The sequence below is a fragment of the Cryptomeria japonica genome, chromosome 11 (assembly GCF_030272615.1).
Source record: "Cryptomeria japonica chromosome 11, Sugi_1.0, whole genome shotgun sequence".
Classification (NCBI taxonomy): domain Eukaryota; kingdom Viridiplantae; phylum Streptophyta; class Pinopsida; order Cupressales; family Cupressaceae; genus Cryptomeria; species Cryptomeria japonica.
This window is the reverse complement of record NC_081415.1, coordinates 337,823,452-337,844,641: the sequence shown is the minus strand read 5'-3', so window position 1 is coordinate 337,844,641 and position 21,190 is coordinate 337,823,452. Positions and strand designations below refer to the sequence as shown.

At 36.1% G+C, this 21,190-nt stretch overlaps 1 protein-coding gene across 6 annotated transcripts in view; it reads left to right on the top strand.

The window, feature by feature from the left end:
- The window catches only part of LOC131074919 (uncharacterized), a 158,081-nt gene that overhangs the window by 57,680 nt on the left and 79,211 nt on the right, over positions 1–21,190 (top strand). For 5 of the 6 annotated variants that reach the window (XM_058011660.2, XM_058011676.2, XM_058011667.2 and 2 more), the window contains exons 2-3: positions 6,287–6,536; positions 6,884–7,007. In XM_058011660.2, the coding sequence (XP_057867643.1) occupies positions 6,287–6,536; positions 6,884–7,007 (374 nt within the window). Of the gene's footprint in view, positions 1–5,551; positions 5,704–6,286; positions 6,537–6,883; positions 7,008–21,190 lie in introns of those variants that run through there. The other variant, XM_058011687.2, reaches the window with a different exon arrangement.

The following is a 21,190-nucleotide window of genomic DNA, read 5'->3' as shown; positions in this document are numbered from 1 at the left end:
AAAGCTTTGTACGGATTGAAACAAGCCCCAAGAGCTTGGTATGCAAGATTGGATAAGTATCTTTTAAAGATTGGTTTTACTAAAAGAAATGCAGATAGCAATTTATATTACAAAATAACTAATGATGACATCTTGATTATTGAAGTATTTGTTGATGATATAATCTTTGGAGGAGATGATGGATTATGTAAGGAATTTTCTCTTGAAATGCAACAAGAATTTGAAATGTCTATTGTTGGAGAAATAAAATTCTTTTTAGGTTTGCAGATTTCTTAGACTGATAAAGGTATATTTTTGAGTCAATCCAAGTATTTGAAAGAATTACTAAAGAAATTTGGGATGGAGAACTCTAAACCGGTAAGCACACCTATGACTACAAATGACAAATTATCTCAAAGGGATGAATCTACACCTGTTAATCCAACTAGATACAAATCTATGATAGGAGGTTTATTGTATTTGACACAAACCAGACCTGATATTATGAATGCAGTATGTATTGTTTCTAGATTTCAGAGTAATCCTAGGGAAAATCATGAATCAACAGTAAAAAGGATTTTCCGGTACTTACAAGGCACAACAAATCTTGGATTATGGTATCCTAAAGATGAAAATTTTGATCTATGTGCATACACAGATGCAAATTGGGTAGGAGATGTGGATGATAGAAAAAACACCACTGGAGGAGCATTCTTTCTTGAAAAGAGATTAGTTTTTTGGTTGAGTAAGAAACAGAGTTGTACATCTTTATCAACAGCAGAATCAGAATATGTTGCAGCAGCAACGAAATGTACACAGATATTATGGCTTAAGCAAATGTTGAAAGACATAAAGGTAAAATGCAAGGAACCCATTACTATATACTGTGATAACACTGTAGCAATTTGATATATCTAAGAATCCGGTATTACATTCTAAAACTAAACATGTTTCTATCAAACTGAATTTTCTAAGGGAAAAAGTTGAAGAAAAGGAGATAAAACTGGTTTATGTGAATACTAAAGAACAACTTGCAGATATTTTCACGAAACCTTTGCCTAAGGAGACTTTTGAGTGTCTCAGAGATTAGCTTGGAGTCATACCACCACCGGTAGAGACTTAGATAGTTGATGATTGTCATCAACCGGCAGAATTAAAAAGACAAATCTTTATTCCGGTATTTGATGAGGAAGCTACTTCTCAGGGGGAGTAGTCGGTATTTTGTATGGTCTTAAATTTTGTAGCTTTGGCATTTGAGGTCAAAGGGGGAGAGATATCTATGGAAAAACACATTATCTTTTGAGGAAAGACTGGTATTAAAATTAAATCCTTGGATTAACACATGTTGCTCCTAGTGGGAGAAATGGAGATTGTTGTTTTTGGTATTTGGCATTTCTGTTTTGGCACTCTGATGGTTTTTCCATCTTGTGTTACCATCAATGCCAAAGGGGGAGATTGTTGGTATTTTGGTATGGTTTTATCATTGATGTCAACACCTACTGAATACATTCACCGGCAAGCAAGTAAACTGTGCAACAGTTACTGGTATATGGTTCACCGGCAGGATATAATGTTCACCGGTACCTGGAATGATATGGAAGAAAGACACTTGGTAATGTCGAAGACATCGTGTGGACACTTTGTTTTGAAGAATTAATCATTGGTATATTCATATTTGCATATTTGCTTTTACCGACAAATAGGTCTAGGTTATCTAGGGTTACACCGGCAGGTTTATGTTTTCCAGATCAGCATGGCACGCTATGGAAATGATTTATTAGTGTGGTAAATGCATCAAGCTGACATGTTCAATCGGTTATTTCATCGGATATTATATTGTATGTAAAATGATTTTATTGTAATATCTTGTAGAGCCGACCTACTCAAATTGGTCTTAGGGTATGGTATAAATGTAAGATCTTATTTGTAAGATAAAGTGTGGAATGCGAAAAAGAATTGAGTGAAGGTATATGCGAGATCAAGCAGGGATATACACAAAGACATCATTTAAAGGTGAAGCTAGGTTTTTGTATAAGCATATCAGCATTACACCGGTACTGAATCCAGCATATGAAGATGCTATTTTGTGCAGTACATTCTTATTGGATTTAACCATCCAACTGTAGTCAGTGTGACTCCCATTTTGTGGTTGAGCAGTGAGCTCTAGGCTGTTGGCCTTTCTGCATGTGCAGACCCCATTTATGTACACTTACTATCTGCAGTAGTATCATCTGATTGTGGGTAAGGTTTCCCACCGTGGTTTTTCCCCTTACTGGGTTTCCATGTACAAATATTGGTGTTATGTGTTGTGGATGACTTTATGTTTATGTTTCATGCATTAATCCTTACCGATATAACAATTTACTGTTAACACTGTCTACCGGCATACTTAACTGGTTTATCAGTATTAAGCATTAAGTTGGCTAATTAGTTTTTGGTTTGAATTTATTAGAAAACTGATTCACCCCCCCCCCCCCCTCAGTTGTCTCCGGGACCTAACATAGATGTGCAATTCAAAGCATACAAATTCATGGTATGAAAGCCTTCCAGACAAATAACACATTTACCTTTTAGGCATGTCTCAGGTTTCCATTATCTGCCCTACTGATTAACTGCCTGTGCTAGAAGAAGCATTGCCCTTTGCTCAAAATGAATTAGAGAAAGATACCAACTTTGTTGAATGCATTTGACATATTCAGTGGCAATGTCATATAATTTTGCAGATTACCAGTGAAAAGCTTAAACAACAGACTGATCAACATTGCGTCCCTCATCAAATTCTGGTTGGTAACAAAGTACAGTTGCATCTTGAGAAAGACAGGTTCAGGAGTCTAAATGAGAAGCATACGCCTCTAAGATTGGGTCATACAAAGGCAACCTCATTGAGCAAGTGGGTGAAACAGTTTTTGTACTCAACTTGCCACTCTTATTTGGGTTGCATCCAGTGTTAAATGTAGAATTGTTTCACCCATACTGTTGCTAAGCAATTACAGAGCACAAATTGGAATCTTGTCTCTGCTGCAATATTTCCTATTGATCATTACATCATACAATTGTCAAAGAAATGATACACCAACAAATTTCACACTATTGGGTGGTTAAGGCAGGGCAATTCTTGCATTGGGGGAATTGGTTCACCACGAACTGATTTCAACAGAGGCTCCCACACCTCATTGAAAAGCTTGAAGCAAGGTGGCATTTCAGGACAGAATTATGAGAATTTTAAAAAATCACGTTTTTGGTATTTTCTACATTTTCTTTAGTATTTTTGTGTCTCTTCATAGCAAAATTTGTCCCGAGGAGTTGGCTGGATGACCCTAAAGAACGATGGACATGACCCTATTCAAAAATCACGTTTTTGGTATTTCCTACATTTTCTTTTGTATTTCTGTGTCTCTTCATAACAAAATTTGCACCTAGGAGTTAGCTGGATGACCCTAAAGAATGATGGATATGCTTTTGGGGTCATCAAAACTTATTCATAAGTTTTCCAACACATCAAGTTTCAAAGTTTGAGGCGTGGTCAAGAAGTTATAACCCTTCCAAGTCTGACCAGCAAAATAACACATCACTTCCTTGATGGATGACTCCTTAGTTCTCAAAGAGAGCCCTTCATTTATTATTTTTTAGTTTCTAACCTTCAAAATAACACATCACTTCCTTGAGGGATGACTCCTTAGTTCTCAAAGAGAGCCCTTCATTTATTATTTTTTAGCATCTGTATTGTATAATTATATCTATAAAATAGGTGAATCTGAATGAAGAACTTAGAGTTCAAGGCATACATCTCTCCCACAGAGAGAGCCTTTTTTTATACTCTTTCTTTTACAATCAACTCAAATTATTTACCAATTTCAGCTCCAATTGTTGCAGATTTTGTCATTGATGTCAAGGATGATTGTCATTGTCCAGTAAAAGAGTTTTTGGAATGAATAATGTTTTGACCTGCTTGAGCTGCCTGGATGTGTTCTTGAGCTGCTTGAGCTCTTAGTCTTCTTGGTTGAGCTGCCTACTTGTCTGCTTGAGTTGTTTGAGCTTCTTGCTAGTCTACTTAAGCTCCTTCGTTGTCAGCTTGAGCTGGCTGACTGTATGATTAAGCTATCTTCTTGTCTACTTCTTTGCCATGTCATCATTTGATTTTTCAAAAGAGTCGATTTCTCTGGACTTTGAATGTGGAGGCTAAGTTTGATAAGTATTCATTGCATATATCTAAAAGTTTTAGACGGCTACAGAAATTTATGAGAGGTGGCTTCTTTATTCCCTTGGCCAGCAGCGGCTGTGTAACACAATTATTATTATTCTGCAGATTCAAGTAAGACATCATTATTTTGTATTGGCTCTAGGCTCCAGCTGTATGCAATGCGTTGGAGTTACAAACATTTATGGTTGTGTGTTCTGAATGGAAAAGGGGAGTGTGCATGCAAGAGCTAAAATAGAGTACTTTTATGGTGCGTTTTTTTTTTTTTTATTAGAGGTGTTGAGTGGAGTCGTGGGTATTATTGCAGCTGTGCATAGCTTTGCACGATAATGATTATTTGCCTTGAGTGTGCAACAGAAGAGAGTGGGGTCGTGCCTTCTTGTAGTGTGCTGGAACGTATGTATTGTTTTGTTGACTAACAGGCAGCGTGTTATCATATGCAGAAGTGAAGTTCTTTTGGAGTATTTTTGTAATCTGGATAAAAGAGAGGTCGGGTTTGAACACACACACACACACACACACACACACACACACACACACACACATATATATCGTTTTAAGTTGTCTATTTCATTGCCATGTCATTGCTGTGAGGTATGAGCTGTTGCAGGTGTTAAGAAGAAAATGCACAGGTTGTGTTTAAACTTTAAACATGCAGAGTTAAAAGATGTTTTAAGTTATGACCTGAAACAAGTTTTTTCTGGACTTGTGCGTGATGATTATGAAAGATAGGCAGTGTATTTAGAGTTATAGAAGAAAAGTTCATTAGGGGATGATATACTTTTCTCAGTCTCTGTTTTTGAATGATATGATTCTATTGTGTTTGAAGACATGAAAGTTTGGACAGCACTCTGCTTCGTTGGAAGATTGAACAGACTCTCTTTTGGGTTGACTGTGGATGAAGTGTGGTTTGGACATCTTGTGATAAGATCAATGTTAAATAGTCAACAAAGCCTGTTGCAGATTTCTGCAAATTAAATTCCTTTCAGTCTGATTGTAACTGAAGTTGGTGCTTCAAGGGGAGTAGGTGCTCTCAGTGGGTTGGTGCTCACATCTGTATTTTGGGTTGGTGCCCATTTGTTATTAAAAACTTTTGAAGTGCCGTGGTTTTTTACCCAAAAGGGTTTTCCATGTGAAAATTTGGTGTTCTTGTGTTCATGCCTTCTTTATGCAGTTTATTGTATGTGGTTGCAAGTTTTGAAAGTTTTTAAAATACTGATTCACCCCACGCCTCTCAGTATTTTCTGCGTGCTTTTCTCCAATAAATTTTATCTTAGTGCTCAATTTTTGTTCTATAACACATGCAGTTCTTTAGTTAGTATGTTGCCCACTAACTGACAACCACAATTCAGATCCCATAAACAATGTTGAAAGGTGATTGGTTACACCATGCTCCTCAGAATCAAATTCTAAGAGGAGAAGAAGATTGTTTCGACAATTTGGTCTCTTGCAAACTTTCTGATGATCCAATGGGGGCAGATTCAATAGATGATGGCAGAGCACTGAAAAATCTTCTCTACACTGATGTGAGGTTTGCTCCCCTATTATATCCCTGGAGTCTCTCTACGAAGTGGATCCTTGCACCATTGCTATGTTTTGGATAATGATGAGATCACACGTAAAATTCCCTTTTGATATTCATCAATTCTAATCAAGTATAATTGATGTCATGAGCGTTTTGTTGTTACTGGAACTGTAAAATGATTTGGGAAAATATGGTTTCTAGTCGATTTTTGTACTTAGATATTAGTGAGTTGAAATCAATAGTTTCAAGAGCAGACTTAGTGTGCTTCAGCATGAGCATGCAAGTACTCTTGAATTTGAGCAAACTTGTTTCAATTTATTTATTTATTAATAGGATATATGCTAATGGTTCTTGGAATCACTATAAATACACATGCGTGTCTGTTCTGCCTGAAATTTTTTATGATCATCTTTTGTGGTATTTACTGCTGATGTATTTTATCTGAGAATTTATGAAGTTCAGTTGCATGTACTTCACTAACCATTTGACTGTACATTTGTATAAACTCGAAGCTTATTTTTCCCAATGAGTGAATCCCTGCTCATGTATTGATTTAATTTCTTATGTATATTACACCCTTTCAGTTCTGCAGGAGCGTCATCACCTGCTATACCAGTGAATTTTGGTGGCATAGAGTGCTCTGGTGTGGGTCAGGGTGCAAAGGCAAGTAATTTATCAGGGGCTGGATCTCGACTACCTTGGACTTCTTTAAGCATGGGTGGAGGAGGATCAACAACTGCATTATCTGAGCCTTCATGTAGACCTTGGGAGAGAGCAGATTTACTGAAAAGGCTTGCTACTTACAAACCTGCAAATTGGTCTGGAAAGCCCAAGGTTTGTTTTGTCACAAACAGATGACTGGTCTTTTGAAGGATGATTTTATCATAAACATGGAATGATAACTTGGATTCTGTTTAACCACTTTTATCTTTGTGCTTGCCACTTATAATTTGGATTAGTTTCTGTACTCCCTGCCCACCTTTTCAATTCTTGTGTTTAAGCTTTTTCCCATACAGATTAACACAATGATTTAAGAATTGACGTTCATCAATCAAAATTGTACTATTATTTATCCTGATATTTGGAACATAAGTTTTACATTTTGAAGTTTTATTCTATAACTCAGATGTTGTGAAGCTGATATTTCTCTTTACATGAACTGCCTCTGCATGAGTTTGCAGGTTGCCAGCTCATTGGCATGTGCAAGGAAGGGTTGGGTCAATGTGGATGTTGATACAATTGCATGTGAAGCATGTGGTGTGCATCTCAATTTTGCAATGTCCTCATCTTGGACAGATGATAAAGGTATATCATTTTATGGTCATCTGTTATATTTTTTATTCTTGCTCTAATAATTGATATTTATATTATCTCATGGGAAGAAGCCCTACAAATACAATGAAGAGACAGATCCAAGATTGATGGTAGTGGATAGCCTAACATTTGCATTCAAAAAGTTACTAGTCATTCTAATCTGGTCGGCCATTGACATTAGAATCTTTATATATATCTAAGTAGAAAGGCTCTTATAGCTGTAATTAATTATAGATTAATAAAAAATGACCTATCAGATTTCCATGGGGATGTGCCCATTTAATCTGACTGATGTTCTGGATTTCCTGGGGACTTGGAAGGGATGTGCCCTCCATGTCCCTTCTATTTTTGGAATTTTTGGGATGTCCCTGAGATGCCTCCTAAAAAGAGACCTGAGGGGAGATTCCCTCTCCAACCCTGTTTTGTTTGGTAGGTTCTAAAAAAGGAACATTTCCTCTGTTTTTGGTCTTTGTGGGAACTTTCTGGAGTCGTCTGGCTGCCCCTTGACATCCTTTCATTCCCTGGCTGTCCCGGAGACTTTAAGCTGTCCTCCACATCAAATGCATAAAAAACAACCAAAAACTATAAAAAGTGTTCTAAAACAACTAAATCTTAAAAGAGGGGCCCACCAAGGTCCTGTAACTCAAAAAAACTTTAAAACACACCCCCATTGCTGTTTTACATTGACCAAAAGATGAAGAAAAGGGAGGAGAAGAAGTGGAAGAGGAAAACAGAGAAAGAGGAGCAAGTTTTGAGATATCAATCTGACAACGACTCTGCTCAATGTACCTATGTTCTATGCATGATGCAACATTTCTTTTTTGGCATCTCTCAATAATTCATTTTTATGATTATTGGTCTATAAAATAGATTTTGAAATCACTAATTTGTAATTACTCTTTGGAAAAACAGTGCCTTTTGGACCTTTGGTTTGTTAATCTATTTTTAGGTATTTTTATCTATTTGTATTCTGAAAATAAAAATATCAATGTTCAATATTATTATTATAGCAGCCTCCCCTCTGTCCGCTCCCAATCCCCTCCATCCTCAATTTGATTTTTTTACATCCCTGAAACCAGTTCTCCTTTTCCCAGAACTGAAAGAAACACTGCCTTTTATTAGGAATATGTCTCAGCTGATGCTAAGTCATATTACCTCATGGCAGGGGTAGATGCATAACTATATGATCTGTTGTAGCTTAGGACAGCACCCACCTAAATTCTCATTGTTGTAGGCCATATGTGTCCATATTCATTGTCTTAAAGCTTTGGAGTTAAAAAAAAATTAAGAATGTGTGTCGATGATCCTTCAATGTTCTGGTATCTCACGGTAATGACTGATTTTGAGAAAGCTTTCCAATTTTTTATTTTCCAATGTCCCTTTGTCAATGTACAGTCAGAATAAAATCCCATCCAAATAAAAGGTCTTAGCTTGTTCTTTTGGATCACATACAGACTTTTTGGTGTGTTCTAACGTGGTTCAGTATTATTTTTAAAGAAGTTTTTTAAGAATGCAGGAATGGAGGATAATAATCACAAGTTGTTTTGTTAAGTAAATACATGTTGGGGACATTGGACACATGGCGGACAAAACAGATTGAGTATAAAATATTTTATTGACATTTATGGGAATAGTTATGGTCTTAATTTTCAGTATTGTACTTGTGCAATTTTTTTTTTAAGGTAACTAGATGCAATATTAACATAATTCATGAGAAAAGGCTGTAACAACTTGTATGCTGATCATGGTTATTTAAGATAGAATGGATTGTTTAATACTTATGGATTACTAAAGTAGAAATAGATTTTGTTTACTTGATCTTACTGGCCTGATATCTTGTCCATCCATTGTGCAGTCAAAGGGTAGTACCAGAATGGCCTTTTTGTGAATGATTGGTTCAAAGTTTTCCTTATCGTGTTGGAATTGCTAAACAGAGTTGCCTTGTTCAAATCAGAAAAGCTAATTTAAGCTGTTGACTAATCCAACAACTTTGTTGCTGCCTGCCCTGTATTTTTCATGGCTAAAATCTTAATTAAATAATCTTGAGGCTCAATTTCTGTCCTGTATTTGATCATAATTTGACAGCCCTGTTATTTGCCTTCTAGGAGGCATGTGTTCAAAGCTTCACCTTAAAATTTTGCGAGCAAGGATTTCAATTGCATAATTAGATTGTTTTTCATTCAAAGGTCAAAGATGAGTTTAAATACTTCTTATTAAGAATCGTTTTGTTGAAATCCAAACAACTAATTGAAGTTGTGATCTTGATCCAGTCCAACAACTCCCATTGCTGCTTGCCCTTTTGGGCCATATGGTAATAGGTAGTCCGAGAAACCTGAGGTTCAATATTTGCCCTCTTTTTGACCATAGTTTGGAGGCCGTTGTTGTTGATTACCTTCAATAGGGTACATGCTCAAAGCTTCACTTCAAAATCCCTAGCAAGGATTTCCACTGCTATATCTTCTTTCATTTAGTGGTCAAATGGTGAGTTTAAAGGCATATTTAGAGATAGAAGTATATAAAAGGCTTATTTCATAAACAAAGAAAAATATTCAAAGATTATTTCATAAACAAAACAATATTCAAATATTATTTCATAAACAGCTTCAAATTAATGTATTAATGCCTGAAAGAATTGCAATTGTTGATCACTATGCCATATTCTGTACCTTGTTCTTGTGTTCACAATACCAGTATTCAGAGTATAGGGAAAAGTAAGCCATAGGACTGCAGATTTATTCTTCACACTGAATTTTTCCAGTGGTTCTGTAAAACCTTCTAATACAAATCTTGAGTTTTTGTATTTAGAATTCTCTTTTTAAAGGGATTTGAACTAATAAGATTCTTTTTGGTTGATATTATGTTTCAATCTAATGAGAATTTAGTCTTGATCTTGCATGCAATTTATTGTAAATGCTTGAACCTGCTCTTTCTAGTGCTTATACACTTTTCCATTTAAGGCTGTTTTTGGATTTAGTTTCTCCAGCTCTTGGCAAATCAATTTTAAATTTCTGTTTCCAGCGTTTATCAAAAAATCTAAGAGCAAATTAGCAAGATCTTGTTGCCCAATTATGAAATGCTACAAGATCTATGTTGCAGTTGTAATTTATTTAAAATCACTGTAATGCACAATTTTCTAGATTTATATACAATGAAGATTTTTAAATTAAAGAATAAAAATATATTAGAAGAGGAATTACTCATTCCGATTAACATTATTCACCTAAAGTGCATATATTTTATATCTGCATGGATTTCTTGAGATACAGCTTGTAGAATGTGCTCACTTGGCACAACTCCCCACTAAAGTTTGCTATTGGATGATCCGAAGGATTATGGCCTGAAGCATTTAGCATCCACATATTACACAGCTATGGGTTCAGAACATTAGACATTGTGGGACTCTGAGTACAAGAGTTCATCAAGGTGCTCATACTCGTACAAATAATAAATCAAACATTATGTTCTTGATATCCCCATAAAGATTATCTAGAGATATGCATCATTAAGTTAATATTATACCATCCTCCATTGATGTTAATTTTGAAATCACTTATTAAAACTTATTAATCATGTGATTTATTCTACAAATTTTCTTGACATTACCTGTATTTGAAATGGTTTCATGAGAAAAAATTGTATAGTATGTCTTCAGTGACATTCGCAAATTTTACTGCGAGTAGTCATTTATCCATCTGCATTGCTTTTTTGTTTTGTAGTACTTTTTTGGTTGAGTCCATAGATATCTCCATGCATATTTGATATTTCTATCTAAGCCATTTCATTGCTTCTTACTTTTCTATGCTCTTTGTGCTTTATTATAGAAGTGTGGGTATACATAATGCTCCTCCTTGGGAAGGTGCTCTTCTCTTGCCTTTTTATAACCTCAGAAGGTCACTGCTCTTTTTTATATTCACCCTTGGGAGTATGGCCCTTCTATTTTGTTTCTATTTACTTGAGAAGTTGAACCCAATTTTCTTTTCAGAAATACATTAACACTTGTGCAGCTCTTGATTAAATTTTTTTCAAACCCAACATCAAAGTTCAACCTTGCAATCATCATTTTGTGCACTCAATGCTTGTTTAGGGTTGGTTGTCACTTGATGTAAGTATATATTTCTCAAATAATTAAAATATTTTCTCAAATAAGTATATATTTTATCAATTATTTCTAATTCCCAAATAAAAATATCCATCAGCTTATTATAATTCCCCTTAAGGCATCTTTTTTCCTTTGAAAAAATTAAATTTATTGCAAATTTTTTGTTGTCTGTTCATGGCTGCTGTGAAGTACTTAATATTATCCTGTATATGATGTTATGGTGAAGCCAACTTGTCATCCTTGTAACTCTTAGGTAGTCATATTGGGTCTAGTTGGAATCTTGTGGATGAAGTTATATGGGTCAGCTAAATATGTAACATGTGATCTAAGGGTTCTTAGCTATTGTAAAACATTGATGGATCATTTTTTTATTTAGCAGGGATAGACGAAAGAACCTATTATGCTTCACTGTTGACACTCGTGGAGTAGGATATTTGTAAGAAGTATTATTGGGATTAAACTTACTCTCTTTGAACAACTGCTGCATTTGGTACTCTAACTCAATACTTGTAGCCGGATGGAGTTTCCAAAGGTTGCCTATTGGGGAATTGAGAACCTAGCAGAAGCTTGATAGAATGAATGGGCCTCAAAGGCGGGGATTTTAGCTGGCTTTTCAAAAACATCGGAGTATATATTTAAACATTACAAGTTTTGTGATTTCATTTTTGGCTAAAATATTTGGGAGGTTGCCCCCCTTGAAGTGCACTGCTATGTTTCCATAATTGATATTGTGCTACACCCCTTCAATTCTTCTAATCTTAGCTTCATCTCATACATTTGTGGTGAATATTATTGCTTTATTTTTAATGGATATATATTATTAGTGTTAGTGTCTTAACAATTGGTATCAATGCAATAATTTTGAAAACAAATCTGTAGTGCAAAGGCAGGGATTGGAAAGGAAGACTTCAACAGGCAAAGTTTTTCAAGATCTTTCTACTTTTTTTTGCCCTTCCTTTTTCAGTTTTTGCGTTTTCCAGATTTGTTTTCCCGTTTTATGGCCTCAAAATTTTCAGTCCTACTCTTTTTATTGTTATTTTGTTTCCCTAATTTTTCCAGGGCATCATTTTAGGACATACACCATTGTGTTTTTCTTCTTTTACTCACGTCCATCCATATACTTGGTATGTGTCCAACAGATGCTTGCAAAAAGGACAAACTGCCCAAAACAAAGGTAGTCCGTTTCATATTGATTATGGTTCACTACTTTTCCATGTAACTCCATCAAGAATTGAGTCTTATCTCTGAAGATCCAAGAAATTTCACTTAAAAGGGACGAACTGCCTAAAACAAAGGTAGTTCGTTCCATATTGATAATGGTTTGCTACCTTTCCAAGAAACTCATCAAGATTCATGTAATGTCCCCTATTGGGGTACACCTGACTTTTGCCCAAAGGTAACAATTCCAACAAAATAATTTGTTTACAAATAGTATTCTATAACTAGATCACAGAATAGCTATTGAACTTTTAAAAGTAAATGAACAATTAACATCATCAATTTGGCTCCATTCTATAGTTTTACTTACAACAAACAACCATAGTAGGGATTGGAGGGAAAGCATGTGATAGGGTGCCCTGAAACTATTCGCCACAAATAAGCCCGAGGGCGCAGTTCATCCAACCAAGACAATTCCATCCCTTGGTCCACAAGTGGCAGGAACTCCCGTCCATCCAACTTGGGGTGGCCTACTTACATTGTGGGAACTGGTCTACTGCCTTTCCCTAACATGTTTACTTATTAATCCATATGTGATTGTTTGTAGGGAAATAGATATATTGATTTACTAATTATAAGAATTTAAATAGATTGGCAATTCCAATTAATAATTAGATCAAAGATTACATATTAAACAATGTGCTCAATCCAAAGAAACGGGACTCGGACTCGGCAAGGCCAACTCGGACTCGGACTCGGACTCGGGACTCGGCGTCAGACTCGGCTCTAGACTCGTCTGGACTCGGGATAGTGAAAAACTCAAGAAATTTAGAGATTTTTAAATATTTAAAACTTGTTTCAGACACCCTTTATTGAATACACCTTAAAGACACAATAACATCATCAAACTCGGCTCATTTGATTACATACACAAGTATACATCAATCACATAAGCATAAACGCAAATTGTAGCTGAAGAAAATAACAAACATAAATATATAAATATTGTCAAATGTATACAATATTACAAAACTCATGGAATAAAAAATCCATGTCATCATATGATCATCATCAAATGTTTCATACAAATACCAAAGGTAAATACAACTACAAGTCTATGGCTCAGAGGAGCCTGCACCCTCCGGCTCCAGCCCCCTACGAAGGTGTCTAAGGTAGGTCCTGGATGATTCGACTGCCATAGCCGCTCCCCATGACACCATGCCATGCTCACCAACATCAGGAACACCCGTGTCACTATCTGCCTCTGAATCTCCTGTCTGTGCTCGTGCTCTCCGCTCCTCCTCTGCCATGGCTACAGTCTCAACCTCTATATCTACCTGGTCGATCCAATCAATGTCAGACTCGTAGGTTAAATTTTCTCTACTTCTATCGACGCAGTTTCCCCCATATTTTTCGACGGGGGTTTGGGGGCAGCGCCCCCAAGGTGGGGTCAAGGGGCAGCGCCCCTTGCGCGCTCCCTGTCGCAATACAGGGCGAGGTCGAGGGGCAGCGCCCCGCGAGGCCAAAAAAACTTATTACAAGTCTGAATTAGGGTTTCTTTGAGAGTCTTCCTTAGGGCCTGGTTTTTCTCTTGTTGCTAATTGGGTCTTGCTTGGTGAGTGAGTATCATTTTTGAAGGTCCAAGCTAGGTCAAGTTGGTGAGTGATAAAGTCTGGAATGTCATCCTGATCTTCAAATGCCCTGAAATTTGGCTAAGTCTGGAATGTCCTGATCCTGAAATTTGACTAAGTCTGGAAAACTGAAGAATCCTCCAAAAACTAGATTTTGCAATATAACTCCTGGAGGCCCGAAACCACTCTCAAACATCCTGACAGTATATATGGAATATAACTTAAAGTATAAGTCTTATACTTAAATGTTATATTCCATAAAATAATCCTGACAGAGAGACCAAAATGTCAAATTTCGCCCTTCCAAAAAAACTTATTACTATTTAAAATGTTTTTTTTTTCGTCATTTTATTAACCCAGCCAGTAGCCGAGTCTGGGGCTCAGGACTCGCCGAGTCTGGCGATTTTGAGCCAAAATCGCCAACTCGGCGAGTCTGGCGAGTTTACTCTCCAGACTCGGCTGAGTCCGAGTCCGAGCCCCTGGGACTCGTTTGGCCTGACTCGGACTCGGACTCGCCGAGTTTGGGCGATTTCAGGCGAGTCTCGTTTCTCTGGCTCAATCATATTGCATACAATTTACTTGCTAGATCAAATGGCTGCTGTTTTCTGACTGCAGATTATACATATAAAATCTGATCTGATTCAATTATTGTTGAATGATTGATTGATCGAATGAATTCCTTTGATTCTATGATTTGAGGTATTGGTGAGTGATGATTGAGTGATTGTTGATTAGATGATTGATGAGTGATGATGTAATGAATGCTGCTTCGATTTATTGGCGGATGATGATATAACGAATGCTGATTTGATAGAGTGGAAAAAAACTACCAGGAAGTGGTATTTTTATAACTGTTAAGCATAAAGTAATCATAAAACACACATGGAGTAAACACATTGAAAGCACATCAAACACGAAGCAAACACATAAATACATTTAAGACATGAAGCATACGTGCAAGTCACAAAGCATACATGAGAAAGGTACTCATGGAGTAAACATGCTGAAAACACATCAGTCATGAAGCAAGACACAAATTATACATGAAAAAGCTACTCATGGAGTAAACATGCTCAAAACACATCAGTCATGAAGAAAACATATAAATACACGTAAGATACAAAGCATATGTAAGACACAAGGCATACATGAGAAAGGCACACATATAAAACCACACATGCTGAAAACACATCAGATATAAAGCAAACACAAGGCATAAGGCATACAAGAAAAAAGCATACATATAAAACACACATGCTAAGAACACAAGGCATACATGAGAAGGCACACATACAAAAGACACATGGAGTAAGCATGCTGAAAACACATTAGACACGAAGCAGACATGTAAAAGGCTCACACATATTGAAGTGCAATGCTGGCCCACTCAATTTTTATTTTTTATTTACTTAAGAAGAGGGTTGAATAGTTAACTCTAATTGAATGGTGGTTAAAGTAGGGTTGTCCTGCAGGTTGGCAGGATTAATGCTCTGATACCAACTGTAATGTCCTCTTTTGGAGTATACCTGATTTTTGCCCAAAAATAACAATTCCAACAATATAATTTGTTTAAAAATAGTATTCTATAACTAGATCATTTTATAGCTATTTAATCTTTTAAAGTAAATGAACAATTAACATCATCAATTTGGATCAATTCTATAGTTTTATTTCCAACAACGAACCGCTGTAGGGATTGGAGGGGAAAGCATGATAGGGTGCCTGGAAACTGTTTGCCACAACTAAGCCCAAAGGCGTGGTACATCCAACCAAGACAATTCCATTCCTTGGCTCACAAGTGGCAGGAACTCCCATCATCCAACTTGGGGTGGTCTACTTACATTGTGGGAGTCGGTCTACTGCCTCTCCTTAACATGTTTCCTTAGTACTCAATATATAATTGCTTGTTTGGAAATAGATAGATTAATTTATTAATTATAAGATATAGATTGGCAATTCTAATTAATAACTAGATCAAAGAAACATAATATATTACATGTTAAACAATATACTCAATCATATTGCATAACAATCACTTGCTAGATCAAATGGCTGCTTTTTTATGAATGCAGATTATACAAATAAAATCTAATCTGATTCAAATTTTGTTGAATGATTGATATTTGTATGAATGATTAATTGATTGAATGAATTCCTTTGATAGTATGATTTGAGGTATTAGTGTGTGATGATTAAGTGATTGTTGATTAGATGAGTGATGAGTGATGATGTAATGAATGCTGGTTCGATATATATTGGTGAATGGTGAATGATGATTGAATAAATGCTGATTTGATAGAGTGGTTTGCTAATTTATTGTTTGCTTGATTTGATAAGTAATGATTGCTTTTTTGGATTCATGAGTGATGATTGATAAGTGGTCCTTGAATGATTGGAATGGTCTCTCTCATACTTCATTGATGAAAGGGTCACCACCTTTCATAAGACTTGAGTCACCACCCTACATTGCTGCACTTTGAGAGTGATAAGTTATTTTCCAAATCTATCTCTCTTGGATATCCTCCTCAAATGAAACCTTCTCACCTTTATATCTTTTAATGTGAGGGAGAGCCACACCTCTTCATTATGTCTGCCCTTTGCAAGGGTTACAACCTTTGTAATATTCCAGTAATTTTGTTTTTTTGTTTTTAGGCCAATAGCAATTCATCCACAACAAATAACCCGTTAAGGTTAGAGAAATAATCCAAACTACTGAAAGGGAACCCTTCCACCTTTTGTTCACCGAGAGCCCAGTCTGGGAGGGTGAGAGCATACGGTGTTCCGGGGATCGTTAGCAACAATAACCAAACTGAAATTACAATGCCTGGGCGGCAAGCCAGCCCCTTCTGCTTATCCAGCAGGATAGAAACCAAACTCTTGGCGGTAAACCTTCCAAGGGAAAATGACAAGAAACTGAAATTCAATCACTCTACCGCATATTTCAGCGGGAGGACAATACATTAAACTATCACTCTACCACATATTTCAGCGGGAGGACAATTGCATTAAACTTATCACTCGACCACTTATTCAGTGGGAGGACTGAGTACATAAACTAAATTTCAAAGTAAGAAGGCGGCTAAGCCAGCCTCTTCCACTTATGCAGTGGGAATTACAAAATAAGGACAGCAAGAATGATTGATCAGTACTACTGAAACAACCTTACAAAATTAGAGATGAAAGGAGAGTAATGCAGATTTCTACAGCAAGAATATAATTTTCTGTTACAATCAATCTGCAAGCTAAAAGTATAAAACAACAGCCCATGGAAACACCCAAATGCTCATAACTCCCTCATTTTTCATCCGATTTGATTCAAACCAGTCCCAATCCCACCATAATTCACTCACAACAGCAACCAATCAATGCTACAACCCCAACAACCCAACAACTATTTGGCACACATCCCAATGCAAGCACAAAATCCAATGCTAGACCTAGGAAGTTCGATTTTGTTTAGAAAAATCATTGCTCAATTAAACTTGCTAAAAACTTACACAATGTATCGCCATGGCTAGGAAGGAAGGATGAGCCGGCACCCAGAATGATGGAGTCGCCTGGTTAAGAGGTGTGAGCAAAATATACTTTCAGCAGTCCCGCGACCAGCAATCAGAAACACTCAAATCCCACATAGAACACTCCACAATCTGCAACTCATTCACCAACAGCACTGGGAATACAAGGACACAGCTAGGTACTATCTTGCAAGTACGAAACAGAGACTTAGCTAGGAAGCCATACTTCGAAGCTCAGATTTTCAGTCGCCAAACCGGTAGCATAACGATGCAATTTTCATAGATCCCAAAATGAGAGCCCAAGTCACTTATTTATAACTTTTTGTCAACCAAATTCAAATTCAAATGCACTCCAAATACGCCCAAACCAAATGCCATTCCATTTCATCCACATTTAGCATTGCATTTCATTTCATTTCCTTGCACAAGTCTGCCCTTTTTAATAAATATAAGTGTCATAAAATAAAGTGTAAAGTGGGCGCCCAACTATGACTTCCAAATAAAAAATATTACTAAGGCAATATACTTAGAAAATCGCCCATTTGCCTTGAGTTATAATTTACTTATTAACACCATGACGACCCCTTGAAGTCATATGCAATTTTCACCCAAATAGACTTAGGATAAAATTAATATTTTCTCCCTTCCTAAGTCGTCCATCCATAAAATAATCAAATATTAATACCTCATGCCTAAGGTATAATATATTAAAATACCTTCTCCTCAAATATTGATTATTGCCAAATTGAGCCGGAGATTGAAGTGCTGGAAATCACCAAAACTGAACTGAGTTGGGGCTCTGAACTGAACTGCCAAAAATAGTCATTTGAGCTGAGCTGCAGAATCCTTGCCAAGAATAGCACCAAAAAATGCTGGAAGACCAACTACTCAAACTGACCTGCCGGAAATAGCCATCTGAACAGGCCAGCTGACATCCTGCTAAAAATAGTACTTACTAAAAATAGCATACTGCTAAAAATAGTAAGTGTTTCCAAAGTGATTTTAACCACATTCTGAGCAGCCGTCGCACTTACTAAAAATAGTAAGTCAGGAAAAAGTTACCCGATGCAGATGCATGTCGAACCATCTTGAAGCTCTCTAAAAACCCAAAAGGAATCCAGAATCCAAACTGTCAAACTCTCACATATACGCCCTGAAAACACAAAAGAATCCTCCTAGAAAATAGGAAACCCTAATTCTCCTTTCCAAATAGCCTACGTGTCTCCGGAATAGGCCAATGGACCACTGAATGCACATCACTGAGAAGGGGACATTACAACCTTTCACAATTAACACCCTTTGAAAGAGTTACAATTCTTCGTCATTTCTGCCCTTTGAAAGACTCACTTGCCTATTTTCTTTCCTTTCCTTTTTTAGCTTCCATAAATTCTTTCTTGATTCACATGCTCCCTTCTTTCTTCTTTCCTCCATATACCCTCTCAAATGAAGTTCTCTTCTACCTTTTATATCTCATGTTTGAGGGAGACAGAACTTTTCATTTCATGCCTTTTGACGATTCATTAAACTTAAATTTTAATTATATTATATTTTAATTTTATTCTTTTATATATTAATTTTACTATTATTTATTAAATCCTATTTAAAAAAGGGGACATTACAATCAAGTATATTTCTCTGAAGATCCAAGAAACTTCACTTGAGAGACATGTCACTGTACTTCCAACATTGGACATAAGTGGCATCAACCAACAGGGAGGTACAAGCAACAAGTGAAAGATGGTGGAATAGGTTTGGATAAATGGGGATAGTGATGAGGAAGAATAGTGACTGCTATAAGACAGAGTGAATTCAATCATGAGTCCCAATATGCATATTTTGGATTCAATATTCTTGGTACTGGAAAACAATATGGCAAGGAAAGAAGAGCTAAAATTGCTTAAGGATACCATGCAAGTAAAAACGTGACAAAACTCTAAACTATGTTATACAGTGCAATGGCAATTTCCTTCCAAGAAGACACTCTCTTGTAGCAAACTGACTATTTTCAATTTTCAAGATGAAGCTTATAGGACAGATTTCTGTGCAGTAAGCAGACCCTGATTTTTGCTGAAGGTGGATATTTGTAAATCAAATGAGACAGTCCCTCTTATCTTTGAATTTCAAATATGAGATTTTTTGGTACTTGACACCATTATCCTAGTTAGTGTCAGTAACTTTTCAAAATAGATGGTGTCAACGAATGCTTAAGTGAGAAAAAAATTATAATTGGAAAATATTCCATATTTACCAAGAGACGGGGACTGGTAATGGTACACAAGATAGGGACCAGCACTGGTACTAGAGATGGGAATGGGTACTGATTCTAGTAAAAGATATCAAGTTGGAGACAGGCAACTAGGATAAAGATTAACTATATTGAAATGTGTAAAAATAAAAAAAATTAACTTTGAGATAGATGTCAATGAAAGAAGAGATTAATTACATTGACATATGATAATCATCATCTTGATATAAATTTTTTTTAAAAATATGAACACTTAGATATGGCAGATCAAGATTTTAAGGGGAATATCTTTATATTGAAAACATGGTACAGGCCCATAACAGTTTTCAAAGATGTCTATACTTCCAATCAATTGATAAAAATTCAATGAGTGTATACATTTGAAGCCTTATTATTGTTTCTTTTCATACTATTGCCTCTTTGGGATTTAATAATACATTAAACCTTTAAATTTTATGAAGAGAATAAAAAATTATAAGCCTATCAGTGTAGTTTTATATATATACGACAAACCTTGATAGGAATTTTCCCAAATTTCAAGGGATGCTTCTAGGAGATGTATACAGATGCAAACACACTTCATATAAAGTTTCCTAATGTTTGGGAATATCCTAACATGGGTCTTTGAGATGGGGATGCATTTCTCATATGGGAGACAAGTACTGAGGGTTAGGGTATGGGTCTTCTCCTAACTATGGGATTCAACCATGAATTATGATTGAAAGAAAGATGAACATTAGATGGTCAATTGGTTCAAGGGGAAGCATGAAGCTCAATTTTTGTTTTGTGGAGAAAGATACACTCTTTGGCTTATATTTGGAGTTGTGGAGTATAGTCTGGCAGATGCCCTTCACATCATATAAGAGATGTATCTCTTGTTTCAACCAAAATTAACACAATCTCATTCAGTCCACTTGATTGACAACGTGATAAATGAATTATAAAATGATAAGGACTTTGCTACAGTTCTGACTACAAGTAGAACGAACCACTTAGTGTGGAGAAGAAATTTTCCTTACATTTAATATGCTTAAATAGAAGATGATGCATTGGTTGAAAATAAATTTACTTGATTGTTGGATGGCATTTCACCACCATAAGACATGAATTACCTGACTATTTGCTGTCATATTTTTGTAGGTGACTTAAAAATCTTTAGGTAATAAGATATGTTTGAAAAGTAGAAGGTAGTCATATTGATTGATTGTGGTAAACTCATGTCTTCATAGATCATTAGTTAGCAAAAAATTTCAGCTGCTTTAGCTAATCAGCAGCATAGTTCCTTGTGATGGTTGCTATTGAGGGTACCAACAAATGCATAGGTAGTGGCACAAGGTTTAGTTCTTGGTGGAAGTTATTTCTTTACTAGCAATATGTAGTTATTAAAATAGGTGGGGGCTAATCTGGCATCAGATGTTTGATGATTGAATATATCGGGCAACATGGAAATCAACACTGACAAGCTTTTCATTTGATTTCAAGCAGGAGGATAGAGATTTAAAATCAAGTGACTTAAAGGACCACAA